Source organism: Hemicordylus capensis, chromosome 5, assembly GCF_027244095.1.
Source record: "Hemicordylus capensis ecotype Gifberg chromosome 5, rHemCap1.1.pri, whole genome shotgun sequence".
In the NCBI taxonomy this organism is placed as follows: Eukaryota; Metazoa; Chordata; class Lepidosauria; order Squamata; family Cordylidae; genus Hemicordylus; species Hemicordylus capensis.
This window is the reverse complement of record NC_069661.1, coordinates 110,997,550-111,018,344: the sequence shown is the minus strand read 5'-3', so window position 1 is coordinate 111,018,344 and position 20,795 is coordinate 110,997,550. Positions and strand designations below refer to the sequence as shown.

General features: G+C 47.0%; 1 protein-coding gene across 1 annotated transcript; it reads left to right on the top strand.

The window, feature by feature from the left end:
* Positions 1–3,075: 3,075 nt before the first annotated feature.
* Positions 3,076–7,870, top strand: LOC128325702 (uncharacterized). The gene is made up of 2 exons (XM_053251372.1): positions 3,076–4,129; positions 6,425–7,870. Exons 1-2 carry the CDS (start codon positions 3,685–3,687, stop codon positions 6,451–6,453), a joined length of 474 nt encoding a protein of 157 aa, XP_053107347.1. The 5' UTR covers positions 3,076–3,684; the 3' UTR covers positions 6,454–7,870.
* The last annotated feature ends 12,925 nt before the right edge of the window (positions 7,871–20,795 follow it).

Below are 20,795 nucleotides of genomic sequence, written 5' to 3'. Positions count from 1 at the left end.
ATACATGGGCTATTCTGTTAATGCAGTGGCCTTCAACTTTTGGATCTGTCTTTCCCAGGAGCCCTTGTACAGCACATTCTAGCTTAAAGTAACAAAAAAATGCAGATGCAATAAGTCATTTGATGTCCTCCTTATTTTGCCTTAGTCATGTGGGAAATGGCTGGACTGTCCATATGCTGCCAGGCTCAATTACCTAGACAAAAGCTTTTATAGACAAGAAAATGGGGCAGCTTGTTTTGCAACCTTTTCTATTCTTGTTTAAATAATCTCCAGGCTAGGAGGCTACAGCCTCCTCAAGAAACCATTGAATCTCCCCAACTTAGCCTGGCTAGAAATGCTTCCAGGGGTCCACAGTTAGTCTTAGCCTTGTCTATCTGCCTTTCCGCCTCCTTGCATTTCCCTATCTGCCTTTCGATAGAGCTATAACATTTCCAGATATTGTGAAACCATTTTTCCAGGTTTCTTTCCTTTCTTTCAAGCATTCCCATCTGTAAATGTGCTCTCCTTGAGCAGAGTCCTTGCTTTTGATCCTAGCCCACGAGGCACTGAAGAAACCAGTTTAAGTAAAGCAATAAAGTAAAACAGTTTAAGTAAAGCAATAAAGCAATTCTGGTTCTCAAACATATAACAGGGATGACTACATTTAACTTAGCAGCAAATGGTTACACCACACACAGTAAGGCAGTTCCCATGATTATAATTAGGGTATTTCAGGTATCATGCCCTAGTTTGGGAGTTGTGCACACTTCCATTTTGTGATCACGTGTGAGGGGAAAAGCAAGTCCAGATGGGCAGGAAGTGATCATCTGGGAGGGAGGAGATGGGATGGACAGCACTGTCCTACCCAGCTCTTGTACCCAGCACTTTACTGAGGTAGAGGGAAATACGATCCAACCGAGCTCCTCTTGCCCAGACAATCACTTCCTCTCCTTCCAACTTTGCTTTTCCCTCACACATGATCACAAACCAGTTTGGAAGTGTATACAGCTCCCAAACTAGGGTAGGACATTTGTCCTAACCTAATTATAATCATGTGAACTGCCTTATTGAGTCAAGGCTGGCCCTAACATGCTTGCACACTTATCTGTTCTACAGCCCTCTTGGGAGTATAAAGTAGGCCCACAAGACTTTATCCACCTCCAGTTATAATATAAAGAACCAGTAAGACACCTTGGGGTTCTAGGTAAAGGTAAAGTGTGCCATCGAGTTGGTTTTGACTCCCGGTGACCACAGAGCCCTGTGGTTTTCTTTGGTAGAATACAGGAGGGGTTCACCATTGCAATCTCCCGCGCAATATGAGATGATGCCTTTCAGCATCTTCCGATATCACTGCTGTCCGATATAGGTGTATCCCATAGTCTGGGAAACATACCAGTGGGGATTCGAACCAGCAACCTCTGGCTTCCTAGTCAAGTCATTTTCCCACTGCATTCTACCCAATGCTTCATCGAAGAAGCTTCAGTCCACTGTCAATTCCTGATGGTTCAAAATTCTATTCAACTCAGAGGTGGCTGGTGCGGTGCTGGCTTCCGCACATGCGTGGAGGCCATCTGCTGGCCACACAGATGGCCTCCGCCAGATGAGTGGTGGAACTGATCCGCCACTGCAACTGGTGCTGGGTGGCGCACCGCAGCTCTGAAGAACTTTCAGCTGCGACAGGAGGAGAGGTAAGCACCTACTAATTTACCGTTAAAGGTGTCTTGCCCTGCCCCAGCAGTGCTGCAACACCAGCCACCGCTTATTCAACAAGCAAACAGGCAAGTTGTCTCCTAGTGAAATGCACAAACTAAGCTGTTGTGACCCCAATTTAGCACCTGGTACTCATGGGAAGAAGTACGTCCTTAAACAGTGTTACCTACCTTGCTACTGTATGCACAGTTTAAAGCTAAGTACTGGTGGGTTGGGGGGAGCAAAAATCCAATTGCTACAAGCACTCTTTAAAGAAACCACCTTTTCACTAAGTGTGTTGATGATTGCTTGAACGTTTGAAACTTCTCCCTGCTCAGAACTGCATTTATGCATAATTTATATAATAATTGATAGCTGAATTCTAACCTCATACTTTGTCTTCATGACTGTCCTTGCTTGTGACTCTAATACTGATAATCCATCACGCAATACACAAATACCTCTGTCGTATGGTGCTGCTGCATGCTTTAAGAGCAGGTAGGGCCAAATATATGAGGAGGAAGTTGGCAATTCTTCCCTTTCTGCAATAGATTGCTGCCATCTGATTACACAGCTATTTGAGAACCATTTCCCCCCCAGTGCTGTTTTATAAAATGATGTTCTGGCCATGATAATTACTAATCCCATTAGATCTTCATGTTAACAACAAAGTAATTGCAATGCTTGTTTATTGCATTTTATACATTTCTATCTCCACCCCCATTCAGAGGAATTTTCCAGGCTGGCTTACAACACCAATAAAAATATTAAAAATTACACTAAAACAACAATACAATAAAGAAGCAGGAAATTAAAAGGCAGTATAAAGTTATTCTCAAGTTATCAGGAATTAAAATCAGCTGCATGTTAAAAGTCTGGGAAAATAAAAGCTAGTTTTGCCTGATGCAAAAATGTTGCTGGTATATCTGCAGCATCACTGTAGATGCAGGTGAAGTCCCACCCCCTGCTACTGTCATTCGCTGCCAAGTTCTTTCTGGGGACAGTTCTTTGAGGGGTTATTTCTTGGGGACGGGGCTGTAGCTCAGTGGTAGAGCATCTGAGTCCCCAGGTTTAATCTCTGTCATTTCCAGGTAGGCCTGAAAGGGCCTTTTATCTGAAAACTTGGAAAGCCACTGCAACTCAGTGTAGACCAGGGATTCTCAACATTGGGTGCCCAGATGTTATTGGACATAATAACTCCCATAATCCCCAGCCCCAGTGGCCTTTGGTTGGGGATTCCCCCTCCCCTTGCCTCGAGCAGGTGGGAGGGTGTTTGTCCCAGCCTCGTGCTGGCAGGCCCAAGAAACAGCCTGATTGGCTGAATGGCCTGCGGGGGGCGGGGCTTTAGGCTTCGGCTGAGCGTCCGCTCGCTCAGCTTCTCAGTGTGCTTTTGGCTTCTGTGGAGGAAGGAGCTCAGTTGCAGAGCTCCTTCCTTAGAGGCCTAGTGGGGCGGGTACGCCCGAGAGCGGGAGAGGCAGTCAGTCGGCGGCTTTGCCATCGTGGGAGCTATAGGGTCGCCGTTTCTCGTGGGTCTCCCCTCAAGTTCCGTGGGTCTGGCGGCGGCGGCGGCAGCGTCCTTCAGGCCTGGCAAGCGGCGTGGGGCCTCTCTCGTCCCGGCATTTAGTTCAACGGGGCATTCGCCCCCTGGTTTGTGGGAGCGTCTGGGCAGCCTTGGGGGTTGGGCGGCCGGGTTACTGCTCTCTCTGGGTTTCTTTTCGTTTGGGGCATTGGGTCCTTGGTGCTTGGGCCCTGTGGGGAAGGCTTAACCGGCGAGCGGGGTTGCTGGGTTGTTCCCTGCTGCTCCTTGGGGTTTTTTGCCATCGTGCACGCTGTTTGGGTGGTGGTTATTGGGCTTTCTTGCACAGGGGAGAGGTTTTTTTCGGCCTTTTACAGTGGGGCTGCCCTGCATGGTGCTAGTTTGATTGGCGGGGCCTGGTGTTTGTTCCCCTGCTGGCTTAGTCTTGATCTTAACGGGTCCTGTTCTTTCTTCTGTGGGGTCTGGGCTTATAAGGCAACATGCCAGGAAAAGCTAAGGGCAAAAAAGGGGGGCGGCCTATCAGGCAGCCCAAGCAGCCTGCCCCTCCGCAGTCCTCTTCTGAGGAAGAAGATGAGGAAATGACACTCATTAGGGGGTTAATTGGTAGAATGGAGGCTTTGGAAAAGGCTAAAGCCGCCCCTTCCGATAAGGGGGCTGGCCCTTCGGGTGGGGGTGGGGTTCCACCTCCTAAGGTTCCTAGGAGGACTAGGGGGTCGGTGAAGTACCAGTTGCTAACCTCTCTTTCTAGTAGGTTAGATGTGCTTGAACGGGGTCTGAACCCGACTGGACCTGATCCTTCTGCGCCTGCTTTGCCGCTTCCTGTTCCTGAAGCTCCTGTCCCAGAGGCGCCTTCGCCATCACTTCCTGCGCCTGCAGTGCCGGTTGAACAGCCACCGCTGGATCCGACTGGCCCTTTGGTCCCGGGTGAGCCTGCAACACCTACACCACCCGGCATCACCGGCCAGTGGCCTTTCACTCCCCGGCCGATGCCTGCCATGGGTGGATGGGGCCCAGCTGCGTACTGGCCCCCATACACACAATCATGGGGTCGGCATCCCTGATAGTCTTTGCTCTGTAAGATACACTTCCTTTGATCAGGCGGTTGCAGTGGTCAGGAGTAGGGGCCCCGGGGCCCTTTTGGCCAAATGTGATATAGAGGCTGCCTTCCGCCTGCTGCCCGTTCACCCAGATGATTTCGGGCTCCTGGGCTTTGCCTTTGCTGGCCAATTTTACTTCGATAGGGCCTTGCCCATGGGTTGCTCTATTTCATGTGCGGCTTTTGAGGCCTTCAGCACATTCCTTGAATGGGCAGTCAGGCGGAAGTCTGGTCTTCTGGGTACAGTGCATATTACCTAAACGATTTTCTTTTTGTTGGCAGTGAGAATTCTAGGGAATGCCAGCACCTGCTGCATTCTTTTGTTGCCCTGGCAGAGCAGCTAGGCGTTCCCCTGGCGCAGGACAAGACCGAGGGACCGGTCACCTGCCTATCCTTCCTGGGGATAGAGTTAGACACGGTTGCCGGCTGCTCCAGGCTGCCCCTAAGTAAACTCTTAGTACTTTTGGAATTGGTTAGATCACTGGGACACTCTAGTAAGGCCACCCTGTGGGAATTGCAGGTTGTCCTCGGTCACCTTAATTTTGCCTGTAAGGTTGTGGCCCCCGGCCGGGCCTTTTTGCGCCGGCTTTGTGACCTGACGGTAGGTCTTAGGGCTCCCCATCGTAGGGTGAGGATTACCGAAGGGGTCCGGGCCGATTTGGCTCTTTGGGAGGCCTTTTTGCTCAAGTTTAATGGGGTGGCCTTCTGGCGCAGTGAGCGGCTGTTGGAAGCTGACCTTCAGGTTCACTCTGATGCTGCAGGAGAGATAGGTTTTGGGGTTTATTTCCGGGGTCGCTGGTGTGCCGCCCGGTGGCCTGAGGAGTGTGTCGAGCGAGGGATGGTCCGTGATTTAACTTTCCTTGAGCTTTTTCCGATTATCGTTGCTGTGCATATTTGGGCGGAAGAGTTTGCCAACTCCTCAGTAAGGTTCTGGTGTGACAACCTGGCGGTGGTCCAGATTGTAAGCACTCAGACTTCCCAGTCTCCAAGGGTTATGGGTCTCGTTAGGGCCTTAGTATTGCAGTGCCTGCGGGCGAATATCCTGTTCCGGTCCCGTCACGTCCCGGGTATCCGGAATGATATAGCTGACGCTCTGTCTCGTTTTCAGTTAAACAGGTTCAGAGAGTTAGCACCCAAGGCTGCCCTACACCCGGAACCCATGCTGGCCTTTTTATGGGATCTTGGCAGGCGGAGGCACAGCAGGCCATAGCGGCGTCTCTGGCACCTGGCACCAGAGCGAGCTACACGGCCAAGCTCGAGGCCTTTTCTCTTTTTCGGAAGGCGGAAGGTTTGGTGGAGGTTTGGCCTGTCCCAGTGGAACCACTTCAACAGTTTTTGGTCTTCCTTCGTAGGGCGGGCCGGGCAGTGTCCACCTTGGTGGGCTGTCTGGCCGCACTGGCCTTCGAGGCACAGGTTAGGGGGGTCAGGGACGCCTCATCAGACCCTAGGGTTCGGCGCATGTTAGAAGGTTGGGCTAGAGGCGAGCCTAGGACCAAGGACCCCAGATGCCCGTTTACTTTAGATATGGTGGCGTCCACTTTGGGCCGCCTAGTCAGGTGCTGTGCTAGCCCGTGGGAAGTGACTCTTTTTCGGGCAGTGGTCTTGGTTGCCTTCTTTGGGGCCTTCCGCCCTGGGGAATTACTCCCCCATAGCGCGTCCTCTCCCAGGGACTGCTGTCTGCAGTTTTCTGATTTATCGTTTGGGGAGGGTGAGGTTTGTTTGCTTCTTCGGCGCTCCAAGACCTATCAGAGAGGCAGGGGCCAGTCAATTCGCCTGGCTGAGGCCAGTGATTCCGGTGTGTGCCCAGTCGCTGCCTTGAGGCGCTATGTTGGGTTGGGCCCTTTCCCAGGTGGGTGCCTTTTTTCACATGAAAACCAGTCCCCTCTCACCCAACATCAATTCCTTGCGGTGTTGCGGAAGGCCCTACAGGCTGCGGGGGTCCCTATCCAGGGGCTCACTCTGCATTCATTCCGCATTGGGGCTGCTACTACGGCTACCTGTATGGGGCTGCAGGAGTCTGAAGTGCGTAGAATAGGTCGTTGGAGATCTGTGGCGGTCAGGCGTTATGTGCGCTGACAGCGGGCATTCTGTTACAATGTTGACCTGTTATTTTCTCTTGGCAGGTGCTGGCGGGGCGGCGGTCCCGATCTGAGTCCTGATGTGTGGCCATTCGTTGGTCTTCTGGGCTTTCAAGCGGGCCAGCACCTCCCACTGGGGATCCCAGCTGGGGATGGGTAGCAGCGCGTCTGTTTATTGGTTGGGCATGCGAGGCATGCTCTGGAATCAGCTGCTTCCGGCTTTGAGAGACCATTTAGATAGGTTCCCTACTCCTGGCATTTTAGTTTTGCATCTGGGGGAGAATGATCTGGGCCGGCGGACTGGCCTGGCCATCTTTCAGCAAGCCTCCTCGGACTTAGCAACATTGCGCAGGTGGCTGCCCGGGGTACGCATAATTTGGATCAACTGGCTCCAGCGTAGAGTGTGGCGTGGGGCTCAGTCTTGCTTAAGCCTAGAAAAAGCGCGCAGAAAAATTTCAGCAGCAATTGGGAAAACAGTGGTAGCGGCTGGGGGGTCAGTGTTGTGGCAGCCAGAATTGACTGCTTGCTTCCTGGAGTTATTTTGCCCTGATGGGGTACATCTTTCCGAAAAAGGTTGCGACCTTTATATTCGCAACATCCGGGAGGCTATTGCTGAAAGTTTGGGCTGGCGTGGGGCAGGAAGGTCAAGCGTGGGCTAACCTTCCTTAGTGGCAGGAACAGTGCGGGCTTTGGGGTAAGGTGGTATATTTTATCGGTGAGCACCCTTGGATATTGTAAGGTGGATTGGTCAATCGCTTCCTTGTGGCCTGTGTGGCACGGGAAGACTTCGATTGCCAAGAAACCTGCTTTGGGACTTGACCAACCTTTGGGCTGTGCGGTCCAGGGTGGGTAAAGATCCAAAGCTGTCCAGATCCCCTCTTTTATAGGGGGCGGTTGGCTGTGAAGGAACTGGGCGGGAGGTACCTGCCTCTTTCCTGAGCCAGGGTGTGTCGCCCTTTGCGGCTGATGGGTAGGATGAAGTAATCCTAGCCCAGGCCTAGGTGCCCGCACTGTTTTCATTTTGGTGATTAATCACCTTGTTCAGTCCGCCATGTCTATGTTAATTTAACAAAGCGTGGCCCGTTTCTCTCACTACAAACGTCTCTTTGTCTTCTTGGGCCTGGGTCTGGGTACAATGTGGGTGTTGAAGTCCAATAACATCTGGGGACCCAACGGTGAGAATCCCTGGTGTAGACAGTATTGAGCCAGATGGACCAATGAGCTGATCTGGTATAAAGCAACTTCCTATGTCCCTGCAGCTTTAAGAACCACCAACATTTTATCCCGTCTTTTATATGATTGTTTCTATTGCTGCTGTGCTGTATCTTTTATGGTTATATTGTGCTTGTTTTTTAATCTTTTAATCAGCTCTGTATTTTTATATTCTATCTTAATATTTTAATTGTGTATTTTTATAGGCTTGTTTTAACTTTTGTGTCAAACACCTTGGGATTGTTTTAATGAAAGGCACTGTAGAAATTTAACAATAAAAATAAATGAATAAAAATAAATGTATGGAACCTCTTTCTCATGGGAAAAGCAACCCAACGTTTTCCTCTCCAAACTCCAGTTTGAACCCTCAGTCTGATGAGTTTCACTGCTCCTACCTGAAGTTAGTAACCAGCTGCTGTACATCCAAATTCAGAAATGGAGGCTAGATTCTCCAAAACTGGAGTTGAGGGAGGAAGCTCCTCCCTCTCTCCATTCTGAATGGCTGCCACAGCTGTCCTTCATGTGAAGGAGGAAACCCGGCTGTCAGTTCCCCCAACTGTGCAGCCAGTTCCCCCTCCTCTCTGCAGTCTCCCTGACTGCAGTTCGGGTCCTGGCCCTTTCATCTGAATGCGGATGGGTAAGCATGTGATGTGGGGAGGGCGGAACTAAAGGGCCATTGGACTCTCGGCTCTGCCTCATATGTGAATGTGGCAACAGAGTTACAGTGGCCACTATGTAGTTATGATGTGATCACATACAGTTTTAAAAGAACATGCATGTGTGTGTACATATCCTAGTAGATACTGAAGGGAACATTGTATGGTGTTGGTCAGCGGATAATGTTAAGTGTAGTGCGTTGTGAACAATTTACAATACACCATGAGCGTGCTTGCTATACATTTCATACATTTGTATCCCACCAAAACCATCAAGTCTCATGGCGGTTAACATAACAATTAAACCACTTAAAATTATACAAAGTAACATTCAAAAGAACTCAACAAATCAAGTAGTTTACAACAACTTAAAACCTAACAAAAGCACTGGCTGAACAGATGCATTTTCAAAGTTTTTCTAAAAGCTGCCAGTGATGGTGAGACGTTTAATCCAGGAGAGAGCACATGAGCACAAAGGACGTCAGGCTAAATTGTTTCCTATTTTGCATAGATCTTCATATTTTGAGATATAAGTCGGAAGAATGCGGATATTGGTATGTTGTAGTACTTCCTATGTAGGGGCTTTTTGTTTAATTTAGGGTAGCCTTGTGACTGATAATTGATTCAATGCTGCTATGTAGTAAAAAATGTGGCAGGACCATCCTTTTTTATGCTAATAGTCCAAGGTGTTTCCATGTTTTATCAATGGAAGCTATGAAATAAGATATTTTAATAGCTGGTTCTCTCCTTCCTGCTTTTGGAATGTGATACCCTTCAGAGCTTAGAGAAAGCTCCATCCCTCTGACTAGGGGAGGGAAAGGGAAAGAGAAAGAGTTTAAAATGGATGGAAGGAGAGCCATGGGGTGGAAGCTTAAATTGCTCTCTTTGGGGACTTGATATAGGATTAGCAGCTGTACTATTTGTGTGTAGGAGTATTTTTGCCTCCATTATACTGTGCTTGTACATTTGTAAAAAAAAAGCAAACATTACAAAATACTAGAAATCTCTAGTGCTTGATCATAAAAAGGGTTTTTGGGATTTTTATGTTGTTTTGTTCTTTATCATCTGCAAGGACCTTAAAAATTTCTCTTTAGGGACAGAAAAACTGCATCCATAATGAAGTGTTTGAATCACCCCTCCCTCCTCCTAACTCAAAGCTCACAGGAGATCAGGTGCTATAGTATTGCCACCGAGGCAATGAACCTATTGATGCCCCTTATTAGGGAGTATATGAATAGCATAGTTTAGCCCCCAAGGCTGTGATTCATACGTATTACAGAAAAGGGGAAATATCTTTTTGGACATAAAAGTTTAAGGCAGCTCAGCAATACAGTATATTAATGCTATCCAGCTAACCGAGTCAAATTAAAAGTGAATAAATCGATAGCAGTTGCCCCTTCGGTGAAACTGGATCTTCACTTAATTACTTTTGCACTACCCAGAGACTTCTGGGCCAATGATATTTAGGCCTTTGAGCTGGTAAATAAACACCTTGCAAAAGGGCTGAAGATCTACTTTTCAATACATTTATGAGCATATATTAATGAATCATTCACTTACACTTGAATCACTCAAACTTTTCCATAATAGAGCTATGTTGTCCTCAGGATAACTTATTTCAAATGTTCCAGTTTATAGGAGGAAAGGAAAATGTTATACAATGGCTTATTCTGCCTGTGCTGAACACAGTCAATTTAAAAGATCATCAGTATTAAAAACATGGGCATTTCACAGCTTGTAAATTTAGATTGTGATGCTTGCTGCTGTTCAATTGGTGAGGGAAAGAGGAAGCCATGCAGACACAACATGCTACGTAATTGCCATCGTTAATTAATAAAAGAGAATGCAGTTTGCAAAGTCAAAGATATGAAAGGTCATATGGATTTTATAGCCCTAACTCCTAAAAGCCTAAAAGCTACCCAAGAGCATGAAGCAAAAGTAAGGCATGTTGCGAGCATTCAGAATATGAAAGGGGAACTGTTGGAATCTCTGGAGACTGAATATTGTGGGAGAGAAAACTAAACATGGATTCGGGCATTCAAATCCAGCAGGGGCAAAGTGTGTTGCCTTTCTGCTTTTCACGCTCCTTTATAATGAGGCTGAGCCCAAAGTTCTTGTTAGGGAACATTCAGCATGGATTGGGAAGGTTATGGGCGGGGGAGAAGGAATGATAGGTTCATACAAGTATCCCCTCTGGCGCTCCCCTTGCTATATCATTACAGCTGTTCCATGGTGGCAGTTCTCCATGTTGTGGCTGGTGGCCACGATTCTCCCGCCCCCAGAAGCCTCAAAGTGAGGACAGGAAGCTTTGCCTTTATTTGTTTCAGAACAAGCTCCATCCTGGAGCATCATTCTGAAGCTAAACCTTGTGAGGGCAATGCTTTCTGCCCTCAGCCTAGGGCACTTCTGCCAGGGGTGGGGGAGGGGATCCCTGTAGTCACTAGAGGAGTATCATTACACTGGCAGTAAGTTTCACCCCTTTTTCACACATCTCACAAAAGCCAAAATGACTTCCATACCTCTATACCCTATGACTGGGGTGTTGAAATGTGGGTAGGGGTGGCCCTTCTTTGAAGCAGAGTGAGGCACATGTCTCAGGCAGGGGAGAGGGGGTGGCAAGCAAGGAGGGGTGACAAGCAAATAGGGTGGCAAGCACTGCCCCACCCACTACCATGGACACCACTTTCCTTAGCATCCTAGTTGCCGCCCTCCTTCATCCCACCAGGGCATGCTGTTCATTTCCCCCTCCTTGACCCACTGGGGCACACTTCTTCTTTCCCTTCTTTCCTCTCTCAGTGTGAACTAGATAGATAGATACTTTATTTACGGCCAATGGCCAAAACAACAACACAAACAATAAACATTATTCCAGCATTCAACATTAACTTAGTCATTAACTGTAACATCAATCAATGAGCTATGAATTCTAATTGCGATGTAACAAAATTTTGCTACAACATGAGAGATGCAGAGTGCATTATCTTCAAGTAAAAATTTCGCCAGAAAATCATCTGATTGATGTTGAAACCTAGAAAGAAGTGGCAGAATCAAATGACATCTAATGTTACTGTAGAATCTGCAGCGTAATAAAATGAGAGCGATTGATTCAGGTTCACCCGAACCACAAGGACACAAGCGAGCCTCCAGGGGTAGATGTTGAAATCTCCCCATTAATATACCGTTTTTCAACCAAAAAGTTTCTGAAGCAGTTTACATAGAGAAATAATAATAAATAAATAAGATGGATCCCTGTCCCCGAAGGGCTCACAATCTAAAAAGAAATATAAGACAGACACCAGCAACAGTCACTGGAGGTACTGTGCTAGAGGCTGGATAAGGCCTCTTATGCTCCATTCATTAATGTCAGAATCTGCAAAGTCACATCAGATAGCATTTTATTTGTTTGTAGTGAGTGCCTTCAAATACAGGTTGAATCTGCTCTTTCAATTTATTCTTTATTTTCGCTGACAGCACAATGTAGTGCTTTTGAAGTTCAGCTTCTCATTATTGTTATTACTATTACTGTTGGGGGTTGTAATTTTTATCCCCCAGTTAATTAGCAGAACACTCAAGAAGCTACCCACTCCCGTTACAGAGTAGTTGGAGAGTTTAGTGGTTGCAGCTATTTATAGAATACACATGGAGATTCTTGTAGAACTAAATACTAAGTATTTATTGGTGAAATATACTTTGGATAGGAAAGACCTAACCCTAATCTATAGAACTACATAATGAATAGGTAGGGAGAAAGAGAGAGATGTTTCCATCTGCTCTCTAATAGGAAAGGAAGAGAGTCTGACTCAGCACAGAAAATACCTGTAGAGTAATAACAGGGGTCATAGAGTAGAGACAGGTAGAATAGTTAGGGAGACTCTTACTCACTATCTGTACTCCAAATGTCCCGGCCATTAGGATAGTTGGTGCAAAAGGTGGAAGTCCATCTGGAAGTCCATCTCCAACAATTACAACAATAAAGGTAGAGGTCACTCCACTGGTTTACTTTGATTTCTGTCAGTCATACCTATCTTCTCCTTCAGGTGCTATCACCTACTGGAGGTTAGCTATCATTAAGGCTATTCTGACTTTGGATGCTGCTGCTCTAAAAAGTTGTAAGGATGTGCATCCAAACCATTCCTGCAATTTTTTTTAGCCAGGATGTTCTTTGTCTTCCAACATATCTATAATTGGCAAAAACAAAAAACAAAAACAAAACAAAACAAAACCAAAAAACCACTTTCTAAACTGTATTTTTTCCTCACAAGGCTTTGCCCTCTAGATCCATCTTTGCATGTTTCTAATAATACAGTTGCCATCTCTTCACTTCTGACCTCAAGTGTTGAAGAGTGTGTAAGCAAAATAGGTAATTCAGCAGAAGATTGAACTGAAGCAAATGAGACAGAATGAATCGAGAAACATATGATATGAAATGTGCAATGTTTGGTAAATTATTTCCCAGCTGATTTCCATTCTGTAATGAAGTTGCAAATAAATACCAGCAGGTCAGCTAATGACAGAGTGAAGAATAACAACTAATGAACTAAACTAAAGCAAAAAGGCTTGTTATTGGCATGCAAGTATGTATATATAGATGTAAACCTAAAAACATAATAAGTTTGTTCTCAAGACCATTGCAGCCTGGTGGGGAGGGGTACAGGGTGAAGGTAAAATTGATCTTACCTCCCCACCCCCAGATGATGTGCCCACACGAGCCCACACAATCAATGTTGCTCTAGGCAATGTGGATTTCTGGAGGTTTGGAAAATAGAGCCTGGCCTCCAGATAACCCTAAATGCACCATGTGAGGAACATGGTGCATTGAGGGATTTGCCCTCAGGCCGGGCACTCTAGGCACCCAGCTCTATGTCTGCTTGGGCTGCGTGCACACAACACACAACCAGGGACCTGGGTAAAAGGGCCAGCTCACACCCTTTTACCCAGATAAAAGTCCAGGGAACATTCCTGGGCTACCTGGCGAGGTAGTGCCAGTAACGGACACGATCCTGGAACTTCACCTGAGCAGCCCTAGGGCTGCCCAAGGCTGGGTAGAGCTGCTTGTGTGAACAGCCTCAATGTGTGAATGTGACTATTTATTATTTATTATTTATTTTTATATATTTATATATTCAATTTTTATACCACCTTTCCGAAATGGCTCAGGGTGGTTTACAATTTAAAACAGAAACCATTAAAACCAATAACAATTAAAACAGAAATATAAATATGAACACCAATTTAAAAACATCTTTAAAAACAATTAAACTATCAGAACAATTAAAACCCTGAAAACCAGGTTAGCATTAAAACAATTAAAACTAATTAAAAACTCTGAAAGGCCAGGTGAAACAGATGGGTTTTAAGGGCTCTCTTGAAGGTCAGTAAGGAATTCAGATTGTGAATTTCTGCTGGGAGTGCATTCCACAGCCCAGGAGCAGCTACAGAGAAGGCCCATCTCTGAGTCGCCACCAAACGAATTGGTGGTAACTGGAGACAGACCTCCTCAGGTGGCCTTAACGTGCAGAGCGGATCATGTAGAAGAAGGCGCTTTCTAAGATATCTCAGACCCAAGCCATTCAGGGCTTTAAAGGTAATGGCCAGCACTTTGTATTTTGCCCTGAAACGTATTGGCAGCCAGTGTAACTGTTTCAAAACAGGCATAATATGGTCTCTCCAGGTTGCCCCAGAGACCAACCTGGCTGCCGCATTTTGAACTAACTGAAGTTTCCAGACTACGTACAAAGGCAGCCCCACGTAGAGCGCATTGCAATAATCAGTCTGGGAGGTTACCAGCTGATGCACCACTGTTTTGAGGTCATCCTCTTCAAGGAATGGGCGCAGCTGTCGAATCAGCCGAAGCTGATAGAAAGCACTCCTGGCCATGGCCTCCACCTGAGATATCAGGGTGAGGCCTGGGTCCAGGAGGACTCCCAAGCTGCGCACCTGCTCCTTCTGCAGGAGTGTAACCCCATCCAGCACAGGATGATCTAACTCACCCCTCAGATTCTGAGCCCCCACAATGAGCACCTCCACCTTGCTTGGATTCAGCTTCAATTTGTTATCCCTCATCCAGCCCATTATTGCTTGTAGGCAGGCATTTAGAGAATGAGTACCATTTCCTGAAGATGAAAAGGAGAAGTAGATTTGGGTGTCATCAGCATACTGATAACACCCAGCACCAAACCTCCTGATGACCTCACCCAGCGGTTTCATGTAGATGTTAAAAAGCATTGGTGACTAATCCATGTTTGCAAATGCAGGGCATGTAGCTACGTTTGTCAAGGGGCTGTGATAGGCTACAACTCCATTTTGAGTGTACCCTCTGTGTCGCATGCAGTTTCCCTCTGCATAAATGTGTGAAATCCCTATCCACCCTCCAGCCCTGCATCCCTCCAGTGGGTGTTGCTGGTGTCTTATGTTTCTTCTTTAGATGATGAGCCCTTTGGGGACAGGGAGCCATTTTTATTTGTTTATATAAATAAATTATTTATCTGTGTAAAATGTTTTGGAGACGTTTTTGGAAACAGTATATAAATACCGCTTCTGGTGACCGGTTCTGGTGACTGGAGGGGAGTTGTGGTTTGGGGTACACCTCATGGGAGGAGAGCTGGTCTTGTGGTAGCAAGCATGACTTGTCCCCTCAGCTAACTGGGGTCTGCCCTGTTTGCATATGAGAGGCAGACCAGAAGTGTGAGCACTGTAAGATATTCCCCTTAAGGGATGGAGCCGCTCTGGGAAGAGCAGAAGGTTCCAAGTTCCCTCCCTGGCTTCTCCAAGATAGTGCTAAGAGAGATTCCTGCCTGCAACCTTGGAGAAGCTGCTGCCAGTCTGTGTAGACAATACTGAGCTAGATGGACCAATGGTCTGACTCAATATATGGCTGCTTCCTATGTTGCTAAATATGTATTGTATTGTATGGAAATGTGTCACAGCTGGTGCTCCCATCATGCTAGCATACTTTGAACAAGAGCTGGGATAGTGTGGTGGAGGGGTGGTCAGCCTTGCAGAATCTGGTTTGTTTTAATCATACCCCCAAGTCCTCTAGCCAGAGTCAGGGATAGGAACATGGGATCCTGCCTTATACTGTCTCAGGCCATTGGTAAGGAGACTTTCCCAGCTTTACCGGGAGATACCAGGGATTGCCTGGGATCTTTTGCATGCAAAGCAGATGCTCTACCACTGAGCTATAGCCCCATCCCTGAAAGCAGGGATTAAGGGAGGGCCGGTGTACACTTAGAATTAAGGAAGAGAGTGCCTCTGAGACATGCTTAGTCCAAGAATCTGTTTTCCATACAAGAACTGAGCTTGCAGGCCTTTCATACAAAAATCCATTCCTGGCTTTCCCCCAGCTTTCTTCATTTCAGCAACCTAATTGTAAGGGGAAATGCTAAGGTATTAGGAGTTAGAAACCTTTGCTAAATCTACCGCATACTATCTATCAGTAAATCCAAAACAATGTACACCTCCAGAGTAGTGAGTAAGAGTTTTAGCTGGGAAATCCGTGGTTCAAATCATGACTGAGTTATGAAATCGTAAGGTGACCTTAAAGTGAAAGTTAAGTGTGTGGTCAAGTCTATTTCAACTCCTGGCACCCACAGAGCCCTGCAGTTTTCTTTGGTTTACCATGGCCTCCTCCTGTGCAGGACAGGTTTACCATTGCCTCCTCCTGTGCAGTATGAGAGGATGCCTTTCAGCATCTTCCTATATCGCTGTACTGCCCAATATAATACCAGCGGGGATTTGAACCAGCAACCTTCTGCTTGTTAGTCAAGCATTTCCCCACTGTGCCACTTACTATTATTTTCCCAGCCTTTGCACTTCTTCCTGCAATCTATATGTATAATTCTCCTGGGTGTGCCAGGGAAAAATGCGTCCCGGCAGCCCAGCTGATTGGCTGGCGCACCCAGGAGATTTGACTGGCAGGGCAGATGCGAGACGGCAGCGGGGGGACTGGCCTGGCCCAGCTGCGGATGCAAGGCAGTGGCGGCGGGCCCAGCCATGCAAGGCGGCGGCTGGCGGGCCCAGCTCGGCCACGGATGTAAGGCGGCACTCGGCCCGCTGGCGGCGGCGGCTGTAGTGGCGGCCGCACTCGGCCCCGCCAGAGACGGGGGGTGGAGAGAGAGAGGTAGCCGGCCCCAAAGAGCGCACAGATGCTCTGTGCGGGGTCGGCTTGTATAATATGAATACTTTTTTAAAAATTATATCCCGGAGCCCAGAGAGGTGTACATGGCTATGTTTATCCTCACAACAACCCTGTGAGGTAAGTTAGGCTGAGAGATACATGACTGGCCCTGCACAGTACCACCAGTGACTGTTGCTGGTGTCTTTCTTACATTTCTTTTTAGATTTTGAGCCCCTAGGGGACAGGGATCCATCTTATTCATCTATGTAAACGGCTTTGGAAACTTTTGTTGAAAAGTGGTATATAAATTGTTGTTGTTGTTGTTGTTGTTGTCATCACCCAGTGAGTTTCATGGGTGAATGACGATTTGAACTCAGGTTTCCCTGGTCCAACACTAACAACCACACCACACTGGCTCTCTTAACCACACTTCAATCAATCAATCAAAGAAACAAACAAAACTCAAATCTATTCAAATTCTTACTCAAGAATAATCTGAGAAACCTTCATGGTTCCTATACTTACAAATTAGTTCTATACTGCAGAAAGAAATACAAAGACAAGGTAGAGATTTAACAGAATCTGAAGTGCTAATAACTAAAAATGCAGATCATCTACTGGGATTGCTTTACAAGTTACTGCTGAAATATGTCTCAGAGACAGAACAAATAAAAGACTGCATGATAAAGTGGATGCAAAATTTAAACAGGGCAATTGACATGCAACAATGGGAATATCAATGGAAAGTTAATATTAAATTTACAGCAAATAGTACCTTAAGGGAAAACTGGTACAAAATGTATCTCCATTGGTACATTACTCCCATGAAGATTGTAAAGATGGACATTAATTACTCTGGAGTTTGTTGGAAATGTAAGACCCATGTGGGAACACTCTATCATATGTGGTGGGTTGCAGTAAAGAAAGACATTTTAAAGATAAACTTTCCTTACTTACCTGAACTCTTTCTGTTAAATAATCTGGGTTGCCATCTTAGCAGCCAGGGTACCATCCAAAAATAAACCCAAACCAACCCTGCTTAGCATCCGAGGAGCCCATCAAAAATAAACTGGGGTCCACCCTGCTTAGCATCCAGGGTGCCCATCCAAAACAAACCTGGACCCACCCTGCTCAGCATCTGGGGTACCCATCCAAAAATAAACCTGGACATGCCATGCTTAGCATTCAGGATGCCCATCCAAAAATAAATGGGGCCCACCCTGCTTAGTATCTGGGTGCCCATCCAAAAATAAACCCTGACCCACCCTGCTTAGCATCCTGGGTGCCCTTAGCATTCTGAGTGGCCATCCAAAAATAAACCCAGACCCACCCTGATTAGCATTTGGGGTGCCCATCCAAAATAAACCCAAATCCACCCTTCTTAGCATCTGGGTGCCCATCCAAAAATAAACCCAGACCCACCCTGCTTATCATCTGGGGTGTCTATCCAAAAATAAACAGGGGCCTATCCAGAAATCAATCACTCAATCAATCTTTATTATGGTGTTTGACCAGTGAGACTATATTCTGTAAAAGCTTTTTATATAGTCTTAAAAACTTGAAATCCTTAATCTACAATCAGTTTGTAAAGCTGTAAAACTACAAAATGCTATATAAGTATAAAATCCTATAGAAAATGCTAAAACTAGAAAAAAACTTAAAAAAGACTAAATGCTAAAACTAAGCATGTACTGTGTCGGGCCTGCTTAGATCTTTCTGCCTGTTGGGACCCAACAAATTTTACATGCTGCTGTGCATGTAATGTGACAACATTATGTGTGATAACAGGGTTGGAGACATAGAGCAGGAGAGAGACTTAGAATTGACTTGAGCAACCTGGGGCTTTATTAATACTGGAAGGATGAGGGGAGAAAGAGAGTCTCATGGGCAATGAGGAGGACATGCTCTGTTGTTTCAACTTGCCCAGAATCGCAGGGGCACAGTCATTCGGGCACAGAATTGGGCACAGCAAGGGCACAGAATCACAGGGGCACAAGAAGCGAGTCTTGCTATATATCCTTCTAGCACACCTGAAGGGAGGTCACCACAGTGGGCCAGAATGAAATCCCTTCTGTGTTTTGGGGCTTCCAGCTGTGTGACGTATACAGCTGGAAAGGTAATGTTTCTTAGTCTTTCATTGATGAGGAAGTCCAGGACCCTACCTAAGTCGATTTGGCTCTATATGTCCATTATGTGTTGTTTGATGTGTGTTTTTGCCTTTTCTTAGCCAGTATAGAGTTAGAGGGGATGTGAGAGTCCCAGGGATGACATTTATGTCAGAAGTGTGCATTTCCAAGTGGACTGGTAGTTGTCCTGTAGTGTTATGGGGCAGGACTCAGTGGGATGAAGGATAATCTTAACCATTAGTTGAGGTCATCCAAACTCTGACCTCCACTTTCACCAGACCTGCTGCTAGATGTAGGCTGTTGTTGGAGACACCCATGGTACTTGAAGAACTGTTCTTTGGAATTCTGACTCTGCTGACCAGGTTGATGGGTCTGTAATTTGCAGGGTCATCCTTTCTGCCTTTTTTGAAGATGGGGACAATGACTGCTAGCCCCCAGTCCTTGGGAATACAGCCATGTGTGCCAATGAATGTGAGTAACAAGGCCGGGAGTGGTGGGTGAGATGGAGTCTGCTTCCAGATAGGGCGGACAGCACTGGTGTTATGGTGTCATTACTGGGGCTCAGTCTGGCATTGAGGTTGCCTTCCCGCACTATGTGTGCATTGAGATTGGAGGAAAGAAGGTCTGTTAAGTAGTTATCTAGTTCTGACCATAGGTTCCTGACCTGGGATTTCTGACGCTGTTAAGGGAGGTAAATGTTAAATATTAATAGGGAGGGAGCAGTGCCTTAAATGGACTGTCACTGCCATAGCGTAATGCATTTATGGAGGGAATCTTGTTGATGTTGCATGCAAGGTGGTGGAGATTAGCATCCCCTGTCCACCTTTGGGTCTGCCTCATCTTGTACCTGCTTCTGCTCCTAGTGGGTATGAGCAGAATCTATTAAGTGTAAGAACCTCAGTTGTCCAAGTTTCCTGTAGCATTATGATGTTGTATGATCTGTGAATGAGATGTCTCTGCAGCAGGCGTGCCAGCCTGCCATGTTCCAGGATAGGAGGGAACCCGTATGCTGGTCTCTTGGATGTCAGGATGTAGTGCTGTGGGCTGCAGCCAGGGTGGGAAGAATCCAACTATGTTCCAGGGGATGCACTGGGCAACTGTAGCTCTTGTAAAAATGGTGATGCATATGCATGTTCCTGCATTCTCAACTTGGGGGCTGCCAATTCTCTCTCTGATCATGCGGATCACAGAGGATGCCGGCAGCTCCCACAGCTCAGGCAAACAGACAGGGAAGATTAGTGCAGTGATATTGTCAAAATGGGGGTCATTGGTGAACCGCATTCCAGGGCCCATGGCTTTTGAGGCAATGTTCCTAGGGTTGGGTATGGCGGCTGTTGCTGCTGAGGTGGTGAATGTGATATGTGAGCCCCTTCCTCTGGGGTAGCATTGTCTGTATGTGAGGGCATAGGTGGCTGCATCTTCAGCAGATCCCCTAGAGTTGTGAGTGTTGGTTACAGCTCTTGGGGATGGGTAGATGATATAAGGGCCTCATCTTTCTGAGCTGCTATGTTTTTATCAAGTATCTGGGGTAGTGGTGGTGGGGCACGTCTCCAATTCTTAAGTCCCTGGGGCTTGTAGAGGGTGGTAGGGGCTCATACAGGTGCAGCCCGTGAACGCATCTCCGGGGGTGGTTGCAGGTGGCTTCTTTAAGTGGAAACAGAGCTGGTGCTCCGTGCCGCCCAGCAGCCACCATGGCAGGGAATCGCCTCCACCACTCACGTGGCTCCCACAGAGGCGAGCCCCTGCCAGCAGCCAGGTGAGTGGTGGAGACGATTCCCCGCCGCGGGGACTGCTGGGCGGCATGGAGCACCAGCTCCGTTTATGCTTAAAGAAGCTGCCCCCACCCCGGAGGCGCGTTCATGGACCACGCCTGGGCTCATAGTATAGCAGGGGGGAGTGAGCACCCCTTCTTCTGAGGTTGCTGTAATTATGTGGCTTGCCTGGGGTTCTTCATCATCAAAGGGAGACTTACATGGAAGGGTAAGTCTATTTATTTGTAAACTGGGGCTGAGCAGGCTCAGGGAGCAACTCACGAGGTGCAGGGAAGAGGGCCTCTGTGTTGCCCATTTTGCTGTCACTATTTGAACCTGAGGTGAAGTTGGGAAAATGGACTGACAGCTTCTGCCTCGGCATCAACAGTTTTGACTGGTTCAAGAGTGGCCTGCAATGGGTGCAGGTCCATGTTTCTGTCAATGAGCTCAGGTTCTGGACAGGAGAAGACGGGCAAGTAGTGGCTGTGCTTTCTTTCAAACAGCAGCAAGTTGCATCATCAGTTCAGCAAAATCGGAGTATATGGACTTTCTCTC

Coding starts and splice junctions, on each gene's coding strand:
- LOC128325702 (XM_053251372.1), top strand. CDS start 3,685: ATGCCAGGAAAAGCTAAGGGCAAAAAAGGGGGGCGGCCTATCAGGCAG. Junction 4,130..6,424: donor GACTGGCCCTTTGGTCCCGG/GTGAGCCTGCAA, acceptor TTCTCTTGGCAG/GTGCTGGCGGGGCGGCGGTC.